Source organism: Cucurbita pepo, chromosome LG18 (genome assembly GCF_002806865.2).
Source record: "Cucurbita pepo subsp. pepo cultivar mu-cu-16 chromosome LG18, ASM280686v2, whole genome shotgun sequence".
Taxonomy (NCBI): Eukaryota; Viridiplantae; Streptophyta; class Magnoliopsida; order Cucurbitales; family Cucurbitaceae; genus Cucurbita; species Cucurbita pepo.
Window position 1 is genome coordinate 564365 of NC_036655.1, and position 19329 is coordinate 583693.

A 19329-nucleotide genomic window follows, 5' to 3' on the forward strand; every position below is an offset into this window, starting at 1 on the left:
GTAAATTGATTGATTTAGTGTGTCTAATTTCTAGCCTTGGTTTAGGATTTAGGGTTTACGTTCATTTCCTAATCCCCTAGTTCAATGCAATTTAGATTATAGTTCAGGGTATTCTCATTGGTCCAGGTCATGTTTGCGAATTGTCTCTAGTTTTTAGTCCAATTTGGCCTGGTTCACTACATTCTAGATTGGTTTCGCTACCGTTTTAACCGATTCAACAGTTTACGTTCATTTTCTAGCTTTTCTAGCACATGACTCAGAGTGGATCTGCAGGATCTCAAATGAATTGGCTTATTCGAAAAAATCTTGTTGTTGGAAGATCTATCTCATGTCTGTTACTACACGGTTTCACTCCACAAGAACTCCGAATCATTCTCTTCGTCAGAAATGATCGGCGTGCCTCGAAATGACCCAACTCAATAGGGAAATCTCAATTTATTGGGCCTTTCGATACAATCAAATAGAAAGTCCCAAGGGTGCCATATTCAAGGAGCCCAAACTATGTGATTGAATATATCCTCCTCTATCTGTTGCAGGTCGAGGACTCCTTCTTCCCCTTCTTCAAACTTCGATTTGTATTGTTCATAGAGAAATCTCTGATCAACGATAGAACAAGATCCATTTTGTATTATATGTAAGGTATTCTTGGGTTCCGGCCGAAGAAGCAATGTCACTCGATCATTATCAAATCGACTGCAATCTTTTTCTGTCTGTGATAAGTAGTCTACGTGTTGGTTCTTAATCGTGTCTATAGTGGATGTTAGGTACCACATTCGTATCTTGAACATGAAACATGTTGGTTCTTGTCTTAAGAGCCTAAGGTTTAGTCGTGCTTTTTGAGTCCATAACTTAGTTCTAATCCAATGACCTTGGTCCTCGATTTCTGGGTTCATATGATTAAGTCTAAAGGTTATGAGGTCATGAGCATAGTCTTGTTCCGAGGACCTCGACCAATTTTGAATGATTTATAGGTCCCTTCATTTCTTAATATTTGTGTAACTATATGCCTATCTAACCTCAATGAAGTGGTTTCTTATTGATTACTTTGAATGATTCGTATTGAAGTGCGTGAGTTTGTAACATGCATATTTTTGTTTCCTATAAGTGACGTACTCGGTCAATATAGAATTTTAAAAAGTCGAGTCGTTACAAGCCAAATTGAAAAAAGTCGTAATGAATGAAAAAAAAGTACATTATTCATACACTTTAACGTTCGTCTCAAACACGTTTACTGGTATCATAAAACCATCGTTTCAGATCTTTGAATGGTAATGTTCTATTTTTGTAGTAGCTAATGTCTTCCTAAATAAGTTTACCGGGTTATCTTCCGACAAATTCTTTTTGAATAACATCACCATTTTCTTCAACATCATAGATGTCTAAGCTGGTTTTACCTCGTTTAATATATCCTCGATGTATATATTCTATTTATTATCATATGATATTGTTAGATGATCTTTTGTAAGAAGAAAAAACACGTAAATTGATCTTAGTCGTCGACATTCTCGACTATTCTCGTTATCGCTAGGGTTTGTATAACAGTTCTACACGTAGTAAAAGTTATATCCATATAAATAGAGGTGTACACGGATTGAGTTAGGTTGAGTTAGAAAAATCTTTTGGACCAACCCAAAATTTCAGTTTGGTTGAATTGGTGACCCGAGCTACTCGAATAGAGTTCACAACTCAACCTAACCCACTATATTTATTTTGGGGTAGGTTGGGTTGAATTGCCCGACTATTTTTTTTTTATAATTATTTTAAAAAAAATCTACTTATCTATTATACATGGTTCATCAATAACTAAAATTTTATAAAATTCAAATATCAAATATTCACAAGTCGCAACGCATCACTAACACAGGTTACAAATATCAAACATTCTTAATTTTCATAATAATCTTTAAAATAGGATTGAGTTGTAACCCTCGGGTTGGTCGAGTTGACCCTGACCAAAAAAATGTCTACCCGCGAATTAATACGATTTTTTGGTTCAAAACTTTGACACAACCCGAATTAGAAAGAAAAAAATTCAAGTCAACCCAAGTTTTATGGTTTGAATTGGATACTCCGAATTGATGGAGTTCGGCAGTGGCTTGGTTAAGGGAACCCACCGGAGCTGTAGCGAAAGTGAGTCTTCATGGGGGCAATTGGCACAGCTTATGGACCCAAACCTAGGTGATTTATCCATGACCAGGATGAAGCTTGGGTGAAACTTAGTGGAGGTCTGAACCGACTAATGTTGAAGAATCAATGGATGAGTTGTGGTTAGGGGTGAAATGCCACTCGAACCCAGAGCTAGCTAGTTCTCCCCGAAATGCGTTGAGGCGCAACAGTTGATTAGACATCTAGAGTTAAACCACTGTTAACTGACTGATGTTGAAGAGTCAGTGGATGAGTTGTGGTTAGGGGTGAAATGCCACTCGAACCCAGAGCTAGCTAGTTCTCCCTGAAATGCATTGAGGCGCAGCAGTTGATTAGACATCTAGAGTTAAACCACTTTAACTGACTGATGTTGAAGAGTCAGTGGATGAGTTGTGGATGAGTTGTGGTTAGGGGTGAAATGACACTCGAACCTAGAGCTAACTAGTTCTCCCCGAAATGCGTTGAGGCGCAGCAGTTGACTAGACATCTAGGGGCAAACCACTGTTAATTGACTGATATTGAAGAATCAGCGGATGAGTTGTGGTTAGGGGTGAAATGCCAATGTCTGTGATAAGTAGTCTACGTGTTGGTTCTTAATCGTGTCTATAGTGGATGTTAGGTACCACATTCGTATCTTGAACATGAAACATGTTGGTTCTTGTCTTAAGAGCCTAAGGTTTAGTCGTGCTTTTTGAGTCCATAACTTAGTTCTAATCCAATGACCTTGGTCCTCGATTTCTGGGTTCATATGATTAAGTCTAAAGGTTATGAGGTCATGAGCATAGTCTTGTTCCGAGGACCTCGACCAATTTTGAATGATTTATAGGTCCCTTCATTTCTTAATATTTGTGTAACTATATGCCTATCTAACCTCAATGAAGTGGTTTCTTATTGATTACTTTGAATGATTCGTATTGAAGTGCGTGAGTTTGTAACATGCATATTTTTGTTTCCTATAAGTGACGTACTCGGTCAATATAGAATTTTAAAAAGTCGAGTCGTTACAAGCCAAATTGAAAAAAGTCGTAATGAATGAAAAAAAAGTACATTATTCATACACTTTAACGTTCGTCTCAAACACGTTTACTGGTATCATAAAACCATCGTTTCAGATCTTTGAATGGTAATGTTCTATTTTTGTAGTAGCTAATGTCTTCCTAAATAAGTTTACCGGGTTATCTTCCGACAAATTCTTTTTGAATAACATCACCATTTTCTTCAACATCATAGATGTCTAAGCTGGTTTTACCTCGTTTAATATATCCTCGATGTATATATTCTATTTATTATCATATGATATTGTTAGATGATCTTTTGTAAGAAGAAAAAACACGTAAATTGATCTTAGTCGTCGACATTCTCGACTATTCTCGTTATCGCTAGGGTTTGTATAACAGTTCTACACGTAGTAAAAGTTATATCCATATAAATAGAGGTGTACACGGATTGAGTTAGGTTGAGTTAGAAAAATCTTTTGGACCAACCCAAAATTTCAGTTTGGTTGAATTGGTGACCCGAGCTACTCGAATAGAGTTCACAACTCAACCTAACCCACTATATTTATTTTGGGGTAGGTTGGGTTGAATTGCCCGACTATTTTTTTTTTATAATTATTTTAAAAAAAATCTACTTATCTATTATACATGGTTCATCAATAACTAAAATTTTATAAAATTCAAATATCAAATATTCACAAGTCGCAACGCATCACTAACACAGGTTACAAATATCAAACATTCTTAATTTTCATAATAATCTTTAAAATAGGATTGAGTTGTAACCCTCGGGTTGGTCGAGTTGACCCTGACCAAAAAAATGTCTACCCGCGAATTAATACGATTTTTTGGTTCAAAACTTTGACACAACCCGAATTAGAAAGAAAAAAATTCAAGTCAACCCAAGTTTTATGGTTTGAATTGGATACTCCGAATTGATGGAGTTCGGCAGTGGCTTGGTTAAGGGAACCCACCGGAGCTGTAGCGAAAGTGAGTCTTCATGGGGGCAATTGGCACAGCTTATGGACCCAAACCTAGGTGATTTATCCATGACCAGGATGAAGCTTGGGTGAAACTTAGTGGAGGTCTGAACCGACTAATGTTGAAGAATCAATGGATGAGTTGTGGTTAGGGGTGAAATGCCACTCGAACCCAGAGCTAGCTAGTTCTCCCCGAAATGCGTTGAGGCGCAACAGTTGATTAGACATCTAGAGTTAAACCACTGTTAACTGACTGATGTTGAAGAGTCAGTGGATGAGTTGTGGTTAGGGGTGAAATGCCACTCGAACCCAGAGCTAGCTAGTTCTCCCTGAAATGCATTGAGGCGCAGCAGTTGATTAGACATCTAGAGTTAAACCACTTTAACTGACTGATGTTGAAGAGTCAGTGGATGAGTTGTGGATGAGTTGTGGTTAGGGGTGAAATGACACTCGAACCTAGAGCTAACTAGTTCTCCCCGAAATGCGTTGAGGCGCAGCAGTTGACTAGACATCTAGGGGCAAACCACTGTTAATTGACTGATATTGAAGAATCAGCGGATGAGTTGTGGTTAGGGGTGAAATGCCACTCGAACCCAGAGATAGCCGGTTCTCTCCGAAATGCGTTGAGGCGTAGTAGTTGACTGGACATCCAAGGGTAAAACATTGTTTTGGTGCGGGCCGCGAGAGCGGTACTATATCGAAGCAAACTCGATGATCTCAAAATAACAGGGTCAAGATCGGCCAGTGAGACGATGAGGCATCGTCAAGAGGGGAACAGTCGAGTCTGTTGTATTATTAGTATAAATATATAATGGTACATATTAACCTTTAGGAAATATTGGCGAAGGCCTAAAACCCTCCTTTTACCCTCATCGAATCGACACACTTCCATTTCTGCTCTCGCTCGATCAACATGAATGCAGTCGCAATGAGATTCCTCAAGGATTTCAGGATTTCTTCTTCATTTGGTACTCTCTCTCTATCTCTCTCTTGTTTGATTGATTAAGGCGTATGTTCTTTATGTTCTACGAGCTGAGGGAATTTCCCAAGACGTTTTCTATGGTTTAGTGTCGAAAAGGTCGTTTAATTTTTGAAAGCAGCTTTCCGAATTTTTGCAATTTGATCTTCGGAGTGGATTTTTATCAAATATACGTGGTGAGCGAACTTGTTTTTGTTTTAATTTGAGAGGCTGGATGAAAAACTTGACTAATCGTATGTATTGGGTGTCTATGTGTAATGTTTTTGCTGGAGTGGTGGCTTGATTACTTATTGAATGTTTGATTGTAGTGGCAAGTAGGCAAACGAGCTCAAAGTTGTGGTTATCGACTAGTGCTTCTGGAAGTGGCATTGATGTTGAGAAGAACAATGGAGATGAAGAAGAATATGATGATTTTTTTAATGATAAAATTGAATTACAGCCCCAGGGTGTGGATCCCAGGCGAGGTTGGGGATTTCGTGGCGTACATAAGGTATCTGATCTTTGTCTACTGATGTGTTCCATTTCTAAAAGTTGGGATTTGAAATCCAGATGCTGGGAATTTCACCCAAATAGTGATGTTTAGTATCTCCAATCTGTTATTGGGATGATTCTTCATGTTTTTGGTGATTGTTTTACTTTTATCAAATTTATAAACTATCCAAAATAAAAGAACAGCTTCTATATTTTTGGTTTTTAGAAAATGTGTCTAGTGCCATGCCTTCTTCTGTTGATGAGTGTTATAGGAAATCTGATTCGAAAGAGAAGTCATTTGTGCACTTCCGTATTTTAGAAAGCATAAGACTGGGGCATAGCGAGTAAGTGAGAATTGTTGTGGGCAAAGAAAGAACGAGAACTTATGTGGCTAGAGCTTGAACTTTAAAGTATGATGTAAGTGGTTGGGAACAAATATATATGTGTTATGAAATTCTTGGGATTTGATCTGATAAACATGTTGAAGAACAAGATCTTTAGATCTAAATTATCCAAGAACTCCAAAAATGATAAGGAATCAACCTAAGGGAAAGGTTTGGAACGGATTACCTTGATGATCAAGATCAAGAATAAAGAGAACTTGTTTCTGGACACGTGATTTGAATCACTCCACAAGATAGCTTGATCAATACTACTTGACTGACTCTAGCATGCAAATCTAAACACAAGAAATGCAAAGGAACAAGCTCATGCCTTAAGAAGCATAGTATGCAACTTTCATTATAATATCCAAAAATCTTGATACTAAAGCAACAACATGAATAACATGAATGCCTATTTATCACCTTGAAAATAAACCTTATAATAACCTATGGTTAATTGAAAGGTTGTAACTTTTATGGCCATCAATACCATAATGGCCACTATCTAAATGTGACTTATAATCTTAAAGATAATTTTCTAAAAGTTAAAAATATAATAAAGTACTTAAATCTTTGTGGTATGATTAATATATCTTATTTCGTATCAGTACATGTGATGTATCGTATGATTCCAGGTGAACAGGTAGGATGAGTAACTTCTTAGATAGTTCGGAAAGTCTTAAACGAATCACTTGTAAGTGAGACTTGAGAGGTATTATGGGCAACAATTAGAGTGAGTTTGGGAGAAACCCAGAGATCTGTAACTTTGGTGGTTCTGGAATCTGTCGCTGATTGTGAAAGATTTATTCTCACATGATAATTGGATTCATATCAGCTAAATAGTTAACTAATTTTCTTCTCCTTTAGTGTGTCTGTTCTCATCTTTTGTGGAATATACCTTTCTCTGTTTGTTATCCAAACGAAAATAAGAACAAAAAACAAAAATAAAAACGCATCTGAATATATCAGACAATAGTTACCTCTGTTTAGCATTTGATTAAATATCTTCCTTGGAGGGTTACATCACAATCTTAGGTATAAGTCCCACCCCAACTAAGCAGAAGAGATTATATTTGATTCAGGTTATTAGATAATGTGAAAACGAGGTAAAAACCAGGAAAATCATGTCTCTTTAAATTTGTTATCTTCTGCAGAGAAATAAGAGTTCAGTTATCCCCAATATAATGTTTATTCTGTCTAAAAGTGTAATCAAATGTTTGCAGGCAATAATTTGTGGAAGGATTGGGCAAGCCCCTGTGCAGAAGATCTTGAGAAATGGGCGCACAATAACAATCTTTACAGTTGGAACAGGAGGGATGTTTGACCAACGAATTGTTGAAGCAAAAGATCTGCCAAAGCCTGCTCAGTGGCATCGTATTGCTGTGCATAATGAGCCTCTTGGTGCTTATGCAGTTCAACAACTTGTTAAAAAGTATGGTCTGAACTTCTCATAAAACTAGTTTGTTTGTACAATTTCACTGATTTTTGGTTAACTATCAGCGCATCGGTTTATGTTGAGGGTGACATTGAAACCAGAGTCTACAATGACAGCATCAATGGTGAAGTCAAAAATGTCCCAGAAATATGTGTTCGACGGGATGGTATTACAATACTTACTATTATCTTTTGATTTCCTTTTCAATGTTTCTGTAATAGCCCAAGTCCATCGCTAACAGATATTGTCCTTTTTGGGCTTTCCCTTTCGGGCCTCCTCTCAAGGTTTTTAAAACGTGTCTTCTAGGGAGTGCTTCCCACACTTTTATAAAAAATGCTTCGTTCTCCTCCCCTATCGATGTGGGATCTCACAATCCATTCCCCTTTGGAGCCTAGCATCCTCGCTGACACTCATTCCCTTCTCCAATCGATGTGGGGCCCCCCCAATCCATCATCTTCGGGGCCCAGCATCCTTGCTGGCACACCGCTTCGTGTCGACCTCCCTTCGGGGCTCAGCCTCCTTGCTGGCACATCGCCCGGTGTCTGGCTCTGATACCATTTCTCGATTTGTGTGTGTCATCCTTGTGCAGGGGCCATGCTAATCTTCTCTATATCGTTCCAATTTTATCGGATGTCCTTTTTTTTATGTGAGATCCCACATCGGTTGGGGAAAAGAATGAAGCATTTTTTAAAAGAGTGTGGAAACATCTGCTATTCCTAGCAGACGTGTTCTAAGAAGACAATATTTACTAGCGGTGGGCTTGGACTTAGGCTAGGGCTATTACAGTATCTTAGATTAATAAGAAGAGTCATCATCTTATTACTTCTGTACGTTCTGCATCTACTTGATTTTTTCGTAAAGGTCATTTAAAGCATCTAAAAGGGCGTGCTTGAATATTCATAATCATAAAGATTAAATTATCATATTAGTTCATATTGTTTGTACTTGATCTTCATTTAGCTCCTATTATATAACATTTTAAATTTGATCCCTTTTATTTTATTTCGTTTTTCAGAACTTCTCTAATATCACAAGATGTTGACAATCATTTTACATAACATATTCTCTTTAGATTTGATAGAAAGGTGATAAGTTAGTGTCTAAAAAATGTGTATCAAGTCAGAAAAGTGGCAGGATGTGGTAAACCATAGGCATTCCAAGACATAACCAGTCAAAGGGAACAAATTGAAATTAAAACTACAAATTATGAAGACAAAAAGGGTTAATCTATCCTAATCTTTATATGGTATGAACAGAAAATTATTCACGACCATGAACAGCTAATACTTTTATTAAATGTTGGTTCAAGTTTGATCTGTGAAAGACCTTATTGGGGACCCTTTTAACTGCCATCCTTCCTTTTTTGCAGGGAAGATTCGGCTTTTAAAGGCCGGAGAAAGTGCCAGCAATATTTGTCTGGACGATTTAAGTGAGCTTTCCAGATAACATTCTGTATATGTGATTACTAAACATGGAACAATGCATTGCATGACATCTGATGTGTGTTTTTTTGTTTGTTTTGTAATTGACAGAAGAAGGGTTGTTTCAGAACGAGACATAACATGTTGCCAAAAAGAGACGGTATTACTTGCCATTCAAAGATTAGCTATAATAGTTGAGTACTGAAACTACCAATGCCTCATAATCTCTTCTTGCAATTGTTTAGTTTATTAGCGTTGTAGCATTTTGTTCTTCAAGGCTCTTAAAAGCCAGTTTTGTGTTAGATTGGCCAGGGATATTGTTATAGGCTCACAAGAGTTGTCACTGCTGATGATGCCTTTATTCTTGTTTAAATGCACTTCTCCTAACAAGTGATGGCATCATAGTTTTGAAATCCACAGATTAGACAAAGTTCAATAGAAGACTGTTAATTGTTAATGCCTCGTTTGATAATTATAGAACGCCGCTGCTGTTGAAGTGATAGCAATAATAAGCGGGGAAGTTGAAGCAAGAGGTATTCAAAGAACTTTTGTATAATCAAACTTCTATTTCATTGGTCACTAAGATTAATCGTTCATTTCTCATTGCTTCTTTCTTTAGTCGGTCATATCTAATATGTAGCTGATAGCGACATGAGAAAACGCCATATTTGGAGGTTCAGGTTCTTGCACTGGGGAGTCGAAAACGTCGACCTCCATGAGAGGTGTAATTTTGTTACTGATTGAATCCCAAGCTTAATAGTCTCTTCAACTAGTCATTTCATTGGTTTCTAAGATTAAGTCCCGCATAATCATTCATTTCTCTTCTTCTTTCTTCAACTAGTCATATCTAAACGGTAGCTAGTAGCAACATTAGAAAATGCCATTTTTGGAGGTTCAGGCTGGTGCCAAAGAGTTGAAAACGTCGACCTCCACGAGAGGTGTAATTTTGTTACTGTTTGAATCTCAATCCCAATAGCCTTTTCAACCCGTCATTTCATTGGTCTCTAACACAAAGTCTCGCATAATCATTCATTTCTCTTTTCTTCTTTCTTCAACCAGTCATATCTTATCTATAGCTAGTAGCGACATGAGAAAACGCCATCCTCGAAAGTTCAGGCTTTCGACTTGGGAGTCGAAAGCGTTGACCTCCAAGAATTAAAAGGGAAATTGACACCATCATCTAGACTTACAAGTAATTGCAATGGAAATCCTTGCAACGTATAAAGCAAAACAGGAGCAGATATGACAGAATGCTAAGACGACAATGGGACAGTCACAAAGAAACAGTCAAGACATTTTTGTCTGATATCAATGTTTGACTATGTTGTCAGTGAGTGAGTCAGTAAGTCAGTCAACAGTTTGAGCAAGAAACCAAATGAAAGCAAAGGTCTTTAGAAGTCTCCAAAACATCCTTCTACCAACTCTTTCTTTGATCTCAACCTCATTTTCTTACACACATCTATCTATAACAATCACCACAGGGGAAACCCAAAAAACAAGTAATGCTCACACTGCCAGATGAGGGAACAAAAAAAAAAAAAANATAAATTACTAAACAGTTATTGTAGGTTTTATTGGCCTTTTCCCTTCCATGGCGTCTTTCTTTCTTCTACACTTTGCACAGAGGAATGGACCTTCCCATGGCTTTGACGACGGTGAAAAGAACGGCCCCGAATTCATCGACAAATTTTCATTTGCGGGTTGATCCGCTTGACAGACTGCACATTTGAAGATCCCTGAGTTTGGATCCGAAGGAAAATCTTTCCCTAACCTGTATTTCCATTCAAAGAGGAGAAAGTTCAAGAATAAGTGATGGTGAGCATGTTTCAAGTCACTTTCAGATGGAAATTACAACATTTATATAAATTAATTACAGTACGATTTATATCAACATTGAGGTAAATAATCCTAGGAAATTTTCCTAAGACCACCTCTTTTATCAATATAACAAGTTAGGCAGAGTAGGAGTCTTAGTTAAATTGAATGAGGGATAACAAGTAAACAGCATGTGAGATCTCACATCGGTTGGGGGAGGAAACGAAACATTCTTTATAAGGGTGTGGTAACCTCTTCCTAGCCAACGTGTTTTAAAAACCTTGAGGGAAAGCCCAAAGAGGACAATATCTGCTAGCGGAGGACTTGGACTGTTATAAATGGTATCAGAGCCAGACACAAAGTAGTGTGTCAGGGAGGATGCTGGCCCCAAAAGAGGGTGGGTTGTGAGATCTCACATTGATTTGAGAGAGAAACGAGTGCCAGTAAGGACGTGGGACCCTGAATGAGTGTGGATTCTGAGATCCCACATCGATTGAAGAGAGGAATGAGTGCCAGCAAGGACACTGGACCCTGAAGGAGGGTGGATTCTGAGATCCCACATCGATTGAAGAGAGGAATGAGTGCCAGCAAGGACGCTGGACCCTGAAGGAGGGTGGATTCTAAGATCCCACATCGATTGAAGAGAGGAATGAGTGCCAGGGAGGATGCTGGGCCCCAATGGGGGTAGATTGTGAGATCCCACATTGGTTGGAGAAGAGAACAAAACATTCTTTATAAGAGTGTGGAAACCACTCCCTAGTAGACATGTATTAAAAACTTTGAAGGGAAGCTCGACAGAAAAAGTCAAAAGAAGACAATATCTGCTAGCGGTGAACGAAGATGAGAATAATCCTAGAAAAATGTGTTCAGACATCATCATTTCATGCTTCAAGAACAAAAATAGATAAAATGGCAACACAAGAAAGAAAAAAACATTGATTCAAAGACAAGATTACTTCAATTTCCCAAAGAAAAGCACCAATCATACCTTTCAGAAAGCATAGCAGAGCCTTCTTCAAACAATTCCTCCACAACTCCAACAGCAGAAAGTTTGTTGGCAGATTTACCAAAGAGAGAAGTGAGCACATTCTGCTTCTTCCTTGGAGTTGATGGTATTAATATAGGTTGCTCGGATGGGATAATATCAACAACTAAGCAAGTTGTATCATCCTTCAACCCCCTTGACCGTAAAGCCTCCTACAATATGAACAGATTAAAATTCAATGCATCACATAAGTCTCAATTTAAAAAGAAAAAAGTTCACTTTCTTAAATAAGATTCAAAATCATAACTATCAACAATGTTACAAAAACGACCCAAGCCCACCGCTAGTAGATGTTGTCCTCTTTGGGCTTTCCCTTTCGGGCTTCCCCTCAAGGATTTTAAAATGCGTTTGCTAGGGAGATGTTTCCACATCCTTATAAAGAATGCTTCCTTCTCCTCCCCAATCAATGTGGGATCTTACAATCCACCCCCCTTCGAGGCCCAGCGGGCACACTGCCTGGTGTCCACACCCCCCCTTTGGGGTTCAGCATCCTCGAAACTTGGCTTTGATACCATTTGTAGCAGCTCAAAACCACCCATAGCAGATATTGTCCACTTTGACCTATTATGTATCGCCGTCAATCTTACGATTTTAAAACTCATCTAGGAAAAGGTTCCTACACCTCTTTTGTTCACCTCTCCAATCAATGTGGGATCTAACAATTTTCCAACGCCTTAGTGGGTAGAAGTAGTAATGAGATACAAATTACAAACTACTAACTCCTGCACCTTATTTCATGAATGGGCAATCCGAGAGGACGGCATTCTAAGAAGCAACTTCCCATGGTTCTTGGGCATGAAGATAAGGTTTGCAAGCTAACTTGTTAAACTATTTGAAGTTCACAAAATTGGTAATGATTTTATAGTCATTTAACAAGGAGTAAAGACAATTAAGCTAAAGAGCATTTTCATGGAGGCCTAAGCTTCTTCTTAGAGATCTATGCCCCTTATGACCCAAAGGTGTAAGATCAAGGACATAAACTTTGTAGTCTAGCCTCAAGGCGTAAGTTCAAAAGCCTCTTAGAATGTATAGTTGAAACCCACCTTCACAACCAGCTTGGCAGCGAGCTCTGCAGGTAAACCTCGACACGACTTTGCAGCCATATCAGACGATAATGTGTCCCAAATACCATCAGAAGCAATAATTAGCCTTCCACCAGCATTAGAAAGCTGTATAATCCAGAATAAAAAGATAGCAGAATAGTCAAGGTACATTCTATTAGTAGTCAAACAATTACTGAAAGATTGAGAAGTCACCTTCACTTGCTTAACATGCGGTATTGGGACAATATATTCTCCTACATCTGTATCACCAATGGACCTAGAAAGACATAAGCCACCGGGCCAGCAGCGGAGAGGACCGACCTGCAAACGGTAGTCATAAAAAGGGATATAGTTAAATGTGTCATCATGTAATACTAGAAACAGTGGAGATGTATACAATTATACCTCATTCCCGCCAAAAACATTGAGCCTCCCAACCTCGCCACCACTTGCAGTTACACGTTCCCTCTCTTCCTCGTTTTCCTCCAGCCTATGATCAACTGTCAATAGAGAAACCACACCTCCTTGGGCGTCTAATATGCACCGTGAATCTCCCACGGATGCAACGGTAACAGTCCACCCATCAATCACAACAAATGTAACAGTAGTCCCAGAAGTTTCCCCTGCAATTAAGATTAAACGGAGCATAAGGACACGGTGGACAACGCATCGAGTATTCAGGAAGAAGTACAACAAGAAAATCGCTGATAGAATACCTTTCTGCTGAAACTCTATGTCAGTTTTAACAAAACCAGCAACTAGTGCTCGAGGAAGGGCTTGAAGCCATTTTTCTCGACTGACCCCTTGAGGAATTGCACTTAGGACATTACCCAATAAATGTTCCTTAGCAAAAATAGCCGCTGAAATGCCATTATGTCCATCAAAAATCTGCAAATAGAAGGTTCAATCAATCTCAGTATCATCCTATCCTCAGTAATCCCATTTGATAAAGAAATTTATCACTTCTAAGACTCATAATCACACTATTGTCCCAGTTCTCAATCACGGAATTCATGTCTTAGGAGAAGTATCTGAAGTATTAGATAACAAAGAGCACAATAATGTTTGAAAGGATACCGCAAAGACAGAAAACGTGGTGGAAGTGTTCCCAGGAATACGGTGGCAATCTAATTTGATCAGAAAGTAGTCCTCCCCTTTCTTTGCCAAAGCAGCCTGTCCATACTTCACAAAAGGTTTCTCAACCTTCTCGTTCCTCAGCTCGCGACCGATCAAAGTAGCGAGCGGAACGAGAGGGGGCTTAATCCTTGATACTTCTGTCTGACTCATTACATCCTATGTTTCGGCATTTGCATGAGCGCAGTGCAGCCAAAATTCCTGGTCATTGAAATCAATTAAATGAGTATCAACCAACATCTTGACCAAAACACAAACTATAGAACAATTCCCACTGGCTGATCTAAACTTTGAGAAGCCGATTCAGCAGCATATAATTTACAGATACACAAGAACAAACAAGAAAAACCTAACCAAAAATGAAAGAAATGCACAACACCGAATCCAACTCAGAAACCAAATTAGCGCCATGAAATGCAAGAACTCACAGAATCAATTGAAACAAAATTAGGGAAAAAGCAGAACCAAACGCCTCTCAAATTCGCTCTATTACAAACCTATCGTACAACAAATTGAGAGCAATTTCAAACAAAACCAAAAATGACGATAAAAATTAGGAAAATTAAGGGACCACAGAGCTCACAGGTGGTGCATTCAATGTCAGTAGCAGATCGAGCAAAGGGGATCGGACAGTGGACAGTTCTGCAACTCCATTTCACAAAATCTTCAACTTCCTTGAAATTATCTACTGCTAACAAGGTCGATCGGATGGCGGGGAAAATTCTCAGCTAGAATTTCTAGAGAGAGAGAGAGAGAAACCCACAGTTTCTCTCAGTGATTTGATTGGGAGAGAGAGAGAGAGAGAGAGAGAGAGAGAGAGAAGGAGAAGAAGAAAAGAGACGCGGAAAGGTGGGGTTGGAGATGGGATTATCGGGCAAGGTCTCTGATAATGACATTATTTTTCTAAATGACTAAAATACCCTTCAACAATTCTTCTTTTGACATTTGCGTCCTTTTGACTCTATCCTACTTTTTGCTATTTGCAAAATAGTCCTTCCTTTGTGAATATTTCCATTTTCATCCCTACTTCAATATTTACATTATTCATTTAGTCCTCCCAAGTTTTTTTTTTTTTCAACATTCCTATAATTTTAAGGATTACCAATTATACCCTTATGGAACGTTATATTATTTATTACGTGTTACAAATGTCTCGACTTTTTGTACAGTTTCACCGTCTCTTCAATTGACACGGGTAAAGTAAGTGACTCTACCGCGAGACATAAATTCATGTTTATGGTCTTAGGTTTAAATTTTATCCCCGAGGGAGTTTGGATGCATAATATTTCTATATACATGGTTCATTGACAATCCATCTAGCATCCTGGTTTTCATAAATCTCAAGCCTACATATAAGCTTACAGACTCTCGCACGGTTGAACCGTAAGGAAAAAAAGGATCCAAAATCTTTCTTACATACAACATGAAGGAGGTCTCGCATATAAATCAGGTTTTGTAGGATGATGCATACAAACGGGTAGATTCTAAGAGTGAAAATTATCCCCACAGATCAATACAAGTCCTTCTAGCATGCTTTGTCCTCACTCACGTGCATCCTTTGAAAATTTTTAGTAGGTCGCAAATTGCTCCAAGAAAAGCACATTTAATCATGGAGTTTCTATGATTCAGCCACCGAGAAAGAAGGTGCACTTTGTTGGTATAGGTAGTGACTTTCAATTGTTTTAAATCTTTCTGGCTGATTCTATCCTCAAGATTGCTCTCATACAGATGTGGTCTCGGTTCATTCATGTACTCATCCTTTACTCAGATGTCACTAGCTTTTGTATTGATTTGTCCCTGAACCACATCTTACTGCGAGAGGTACCGCTTTGATACCATTAGTAACGACCCTAATTTTTCTAAGAAAATAGAGACGTCATTACATACATGATGTGCCTGGCGTATGTAGAAAAAATCATTTAAAATATTTCATAAAAGTATCATAGACTTAACATTCAAAATAAATACCTTAAGCGGAAAATAAATTTCATAAATGAAATAAATCAAATTTGTTCCTATCCGACGGAAGATCAAATGACAAAGACATTGTTGAAAAAAAGATGGCTTTTCCTGATGAAATGTTTGTTGCTATCTGTTACATACGGAATCATTGGTTTAACTGAATAACTAAATCAAATAGATAGACCCTTCTCTCTCTTCGAAAATAATAATAATAATAATAATAATAATAATAAAAGTAGCACGTGACTTGAGTATTTAAGAAATAATCCATAAATAACCCAATTGTTGCGGTTGAGAAAAGCAAACACATGCAATATGATGAAACCTATCCTTTTGAAAACAACATGACAAAACATTAGGTCTGAGCAGGGTTGGATGTGCAGTACTTCCCTACACATAACCACACATGCGCATGTGGACTCACTATGCAGACTCGTATACCCCTTAGGCCTTGCTCGTCGAGTTAGCACTCAATAATGGGTTGTTGGATACCACGGAGGGAAAGAGCCCGCATAACATGATAACGAACATAAATGTCGTAAGGTATGCATCCGTACTAATCCTAATGGCGAAGTATCCCGAGTATGTTAAAGATGGTCATATTAGACCATTTCATTTTGAGTTAGTTTGTGTGTTCACAACATTTGGTTTCAGAGCCACATCGCAAAACCGATTGTGAAAAAAGAAATTGCAGTTTTTCTTGAAAAGTGAGATGAAAGAGATTCAAAATATGGCAGCTGAAACCAATTTCGTTCAATCAGCAATTACTAAGTTTGATGGCCATTATGATAATTGGTCTATGCTTATGGAAACTTCGCTCAAAGGAATATTGGTTTTTGGTGGAGACCGGAATCCCTGCCGCAGCATGAGTGAAGATTACCGAAGTACAACAAAATACAATGGCAGATCAAAAGCTGAAAGACTTGAAGGTCAAGAATTATTTGTTCTAAGCCATTGATTGAACTATTATGGAAACAATCCTTAACAGAGATACTGCCAAACAAATTTGGGACTCTATGAATCAAAAGTATCAGGGTTCCACAAGAGTCGAGTTTGAAGTTCTACAGATGAAAGAGGGCGAGAGTGTTGATGCATATTTTGCTCGAACTTTCACCATCCCAAACAAGATGAAAATTCATGGCAAAAACATGAAATCGGTGGGGATTATTGAAAAAATCTTGAAATCAATGAACTCAAGATTTGACTATGTTATATGTTCGATTGAAGAGTCTAATAACTTAGACACTTTAACTATCGATGAATTGCAAAGCAGCTTGATGGTACATGAGCAAATACTGAATGGATGTGTAGGTGATGAACAAGCACTAAATGTGACATATGATAATAGAATCGGTGGAAGAGGAGGTGATCGAGCTCATGAAGCTTTTCGAGGAAGAGGTAGAGGAAATGGAAGAAATAGACATCTATTCAACAAAACTACAGTTGAGTGTTATAAGTATCAGTTAGGACACTCTAGATATGAGTGTCCTCAATGGAAGAAGGAAGCAAATTATGCTGAGCTTGAGGAGGAAGAAGAGATGTTGCTGATGTCATATGTGGCGCTCAATCAATCAAGGAGGGAAGATGTACGTTTGGTTCCTTAATTCGGGGTGTAGCAATCATATATGTGCAAACAAGGAATGGTTTATGTTGCAAGTTGCTAGAGTCACTCAGGTAATCACCGATGTATTCTATTTTGATACAACATGGAGAATGCAAAATCTATCGCCCCAAGAAGGGGCTTATAGGATGTTCATATTACTTGAATGAATTAGGTCACAAACGGCCACTTGTTTCCAAACAATTATAGAAGACAACGCTCATCTTTGGCACCAAAGATATGGACATCTAGGTTTCAAAGGTTTGAAAACATTGCAACATAAGCAAATGGTGAGTGGGTTACCCCAATTGAAAGAATCGTCTAAAATCTGCACTGATTACATGGTGGGAAAGCAACATAGGGATGTATTTTCAAACAGAGGTTTATGGAGAGTAACACAAAGTCTGCAACTAGTACATGGAGACATTTGTGGACCCATCAAACCTTTTCCCAATAGTAAGAAGAGATATTTTATAAGGTTTATTTATAATTACAGTCGAATTGTGTGGATATATTTTCTTACTCTGAAGCCTTTACTATCTTCAAGAATTACAAAAATCTTGTTGAGAAAGAGACGGGAGATTTTATTCGTTATCTACGCACAAATAGGGGTGGAGAGTTCAATATTTTTTGCAAAATTAATGGTATCAGTAGACAAGTTACCCCAACAAAATGGTGTAGTTGAGCACAAGAACAGAACAATCATGATTATGGTTAGAAGTATATTATCAGAGAAGCAAGTTCCAAAGAATTTTTGGCCAGAAGCAGTAAATTGGACAGTGCACGTGCTCAACAGAAGTTCTACAGTGGTAGTGAAAGATATGACTCCTAAGGAGCCTTTGAGTGGCGTAAAACCTAAGGTTGATTATTTTCAAGTTTTTGGATGCATTGGTCATGTTCATGTATCGGTAAGAGAAAGAAGTTAGATGATAAAAGTTTTCAGTGTGTGCTGCTAAGGACGAGTGAAGAGTCTAAAGCATATAGACTCTATGATCTAGTGTCCAAGAAGATAGTTGTAAGAAGAGACGTGATTTTTGAAGAAAATAAGTGTTGGAATTGGGGGAAAAGTAATGAAGAAGCTAAACTTGATACTCTCAAATGGGAAGATAGTTATAGAAGGAAGTGAACATGACCAAAGTGAGGAAGAATCTGAAGAGGAAGCAGTAGTAGAAGAAGAGGAAGTTAGTGTATCTTCCAATGAGTCATCTGAATCAAATTCTTTAACATCTGAAGAAAGCACACCCGAAGTGAACAATTTAGATCTATTAACCTCAACTACAGATCCGACTACCTTTGAAGAAGCTGTGCAAAGTTCAAAATGGAGAGCTGCAANGCTTGATGGTACATGAGCAAATACTGAATGGATGTGTAGGTGATGAACAAGCACTAAATGTGACATATGATAATAGAATCGGTGGAAGAGGAGGTGATCGAGCTCATGAAGCTTTTCGAGGAAGAGGTAGAGGAAATGGAAGAAATAGACATCTATTCAACAAAACTACAGTTGAGTGTTATAAGTATCAGTTAGGACACTCTAGATATGAGTGTCCTCAATGGAAGAAGGAAGCAAATTATGCTGAGCTTGAGGAGGAAGAAGAGATGTTGCTGATGTCATATGTGGCGCTCAATCAATCAAGGAGGGAAGATGTACGTTTGGTTCCTTAATTCGGGGTGTAGCAATCATATATGTGCAAACAAGGAATGGTTTATGTTGCAAGTTGCTAGAGTCACTCAGGTAATCACCGATGTATTCTATTTTGATACAACATGGAGAATGCAAAATCTATCGCCCCAAGAAGGGGCTTATAGGATGTTCATATTACTTGAATGAATTAGGTCACAAACGGCCACTTGTTTCCAAACAATTATAGAAGACAACGCTCATCTTTGGCACCAAAGATATGGACATCTAGGTTTCAAA

At 38.2% G+C, this 19329-nt stretch overlaps 3 protein-coding genes and 1 pseudogene across 4 annotated transcripts; 2 read left to right on the forward strand and 2 right to left on the reverse strand.

The window, feature by feature from the left end:
• Positions 1-4950: 4950 nt before the first annotated feature.
• On the forward strand, positions 4951-9266 carry LOC111780071 (single-stranded DNA-binding protein, mitochondrial). The gene is made up of 6 exons (XM_023660347.1): positions 4951-5088; positions 5408-5589; positions 7177-7385; positions 7454-7554; positions 8758-8817; positions 8921-9266. The coding sequence occupies exons 1-6, from the start codon at positions 5034-5036 to the stop codon at positions 8947-8949; spliced, it is 636 nt and encodes a 211-aa protein (XP_023516115.1). The 5' UTR covers positions 4951-5033; the 3' UTR covers positions 8950-9266.
• On the reverse strand, positions 7932-8042 carry LOC111780748 (annotated as a pseudogene).
• A 913-nt stretch (positions 9267-10179) lies between the features above and the next one.
• Positions 10180-14688, reverse strand: LOC111780070 (probable protein phosphatase 2C 5). 2 transcript variants are annotated; one of them, XM_023660344.1, is made up of 8 exons: positions 14430-14688; positions 13790-14047; positions 13429-13600; positions 13118-13335; positions 12926-13033; positions 12713-12838; positions 11613-11821; positions 10180-10580 (listed from the first exon to the last, which is right to left on the reverse strand). In XM_023660344.1, the coding sequence occupies exons 2-8, from the start codon at positions 13997-13999 to the stop codon at positions 10361-10363; spliced, it is 1263 nt and encodes a 420-aa protein (XP_023516112.1). In that variant the 5' UTR covers positions 14000-14047; positions 14430-14688; the 3' UTR covers positions 10180-10360. The 2 variants fall into 2 exon arrangements, with proteins under 2 accessions (XP_023516112.1, XP_023516113.1); XM_023660345.1 differs by lacking the exon at positions 14430-14688 and adding an exon at positions 14275-14370.
• Positions 14689-16776: 2088 nt separating this feature from the next.
• LOC111780468 lies at positions 16777-17412 on the forward strand. Its single transcript, XM_023660888.1, has one exon. The coding sequence runs from the start codon at positions 16777-16779 to the stop codon at positions 17410-17412; it is 636 nt and encodes a 211-aa protein (XP_023516656.1).
• The last annotated feature ends 1917 nt before the right edge of the window (positions 17413-19329 follow it).

Coding starts and splice junctions, on each gene's coding strand:
- LOC111780468 (XM_023660888.1), top strand. CDS start 16,777: ATGGAAACAATCCTTAACAGAGATACTGCCAAACAAATTTGGGACTCT.
- LOC111780071 (XM_023660347.1), top strand. CDS start 5,034: ATGAATGCAGTCGCAATGAGATTCCTCAAGGATTTCAGGATTTCTTCT. Junction 5,590..7,176: donor GATTTCGTGGCGTACATAAG/GTATCTGATCTT, acceptor AAATGTTTGCAG/GCAATAATTTGTGGAAGGAT. Junction 8,818..8,920: donor TATTTGTCTGGACGATTTAA/GTGAGCTTTCCA, acceptor TGTAATTGACAG/AAGAAGGGTTGTTTCAGAAC.
- LOC111780070 (XM_023660344.1), bottom strand. CDS start 13,999: ATGAGTCAGACAGAAGTATCAAGGATTAAGCCCCCTCTCGTTCCGCTC. Junction 13,601..13,789: donor CCACGTTTTCTGTCTTTGCG/GTATCCTTTCAA, acceptor TTCTATTTGCAG/ATTTTTGATGGACATAATGG. Junction 10,581..11,612: donor TCTGCTATGCTTTCTGAAAG/GTATGATTGGTG, acceptor ATGGAAATACAG/GTTAGGGAAAGATTTTCCTT.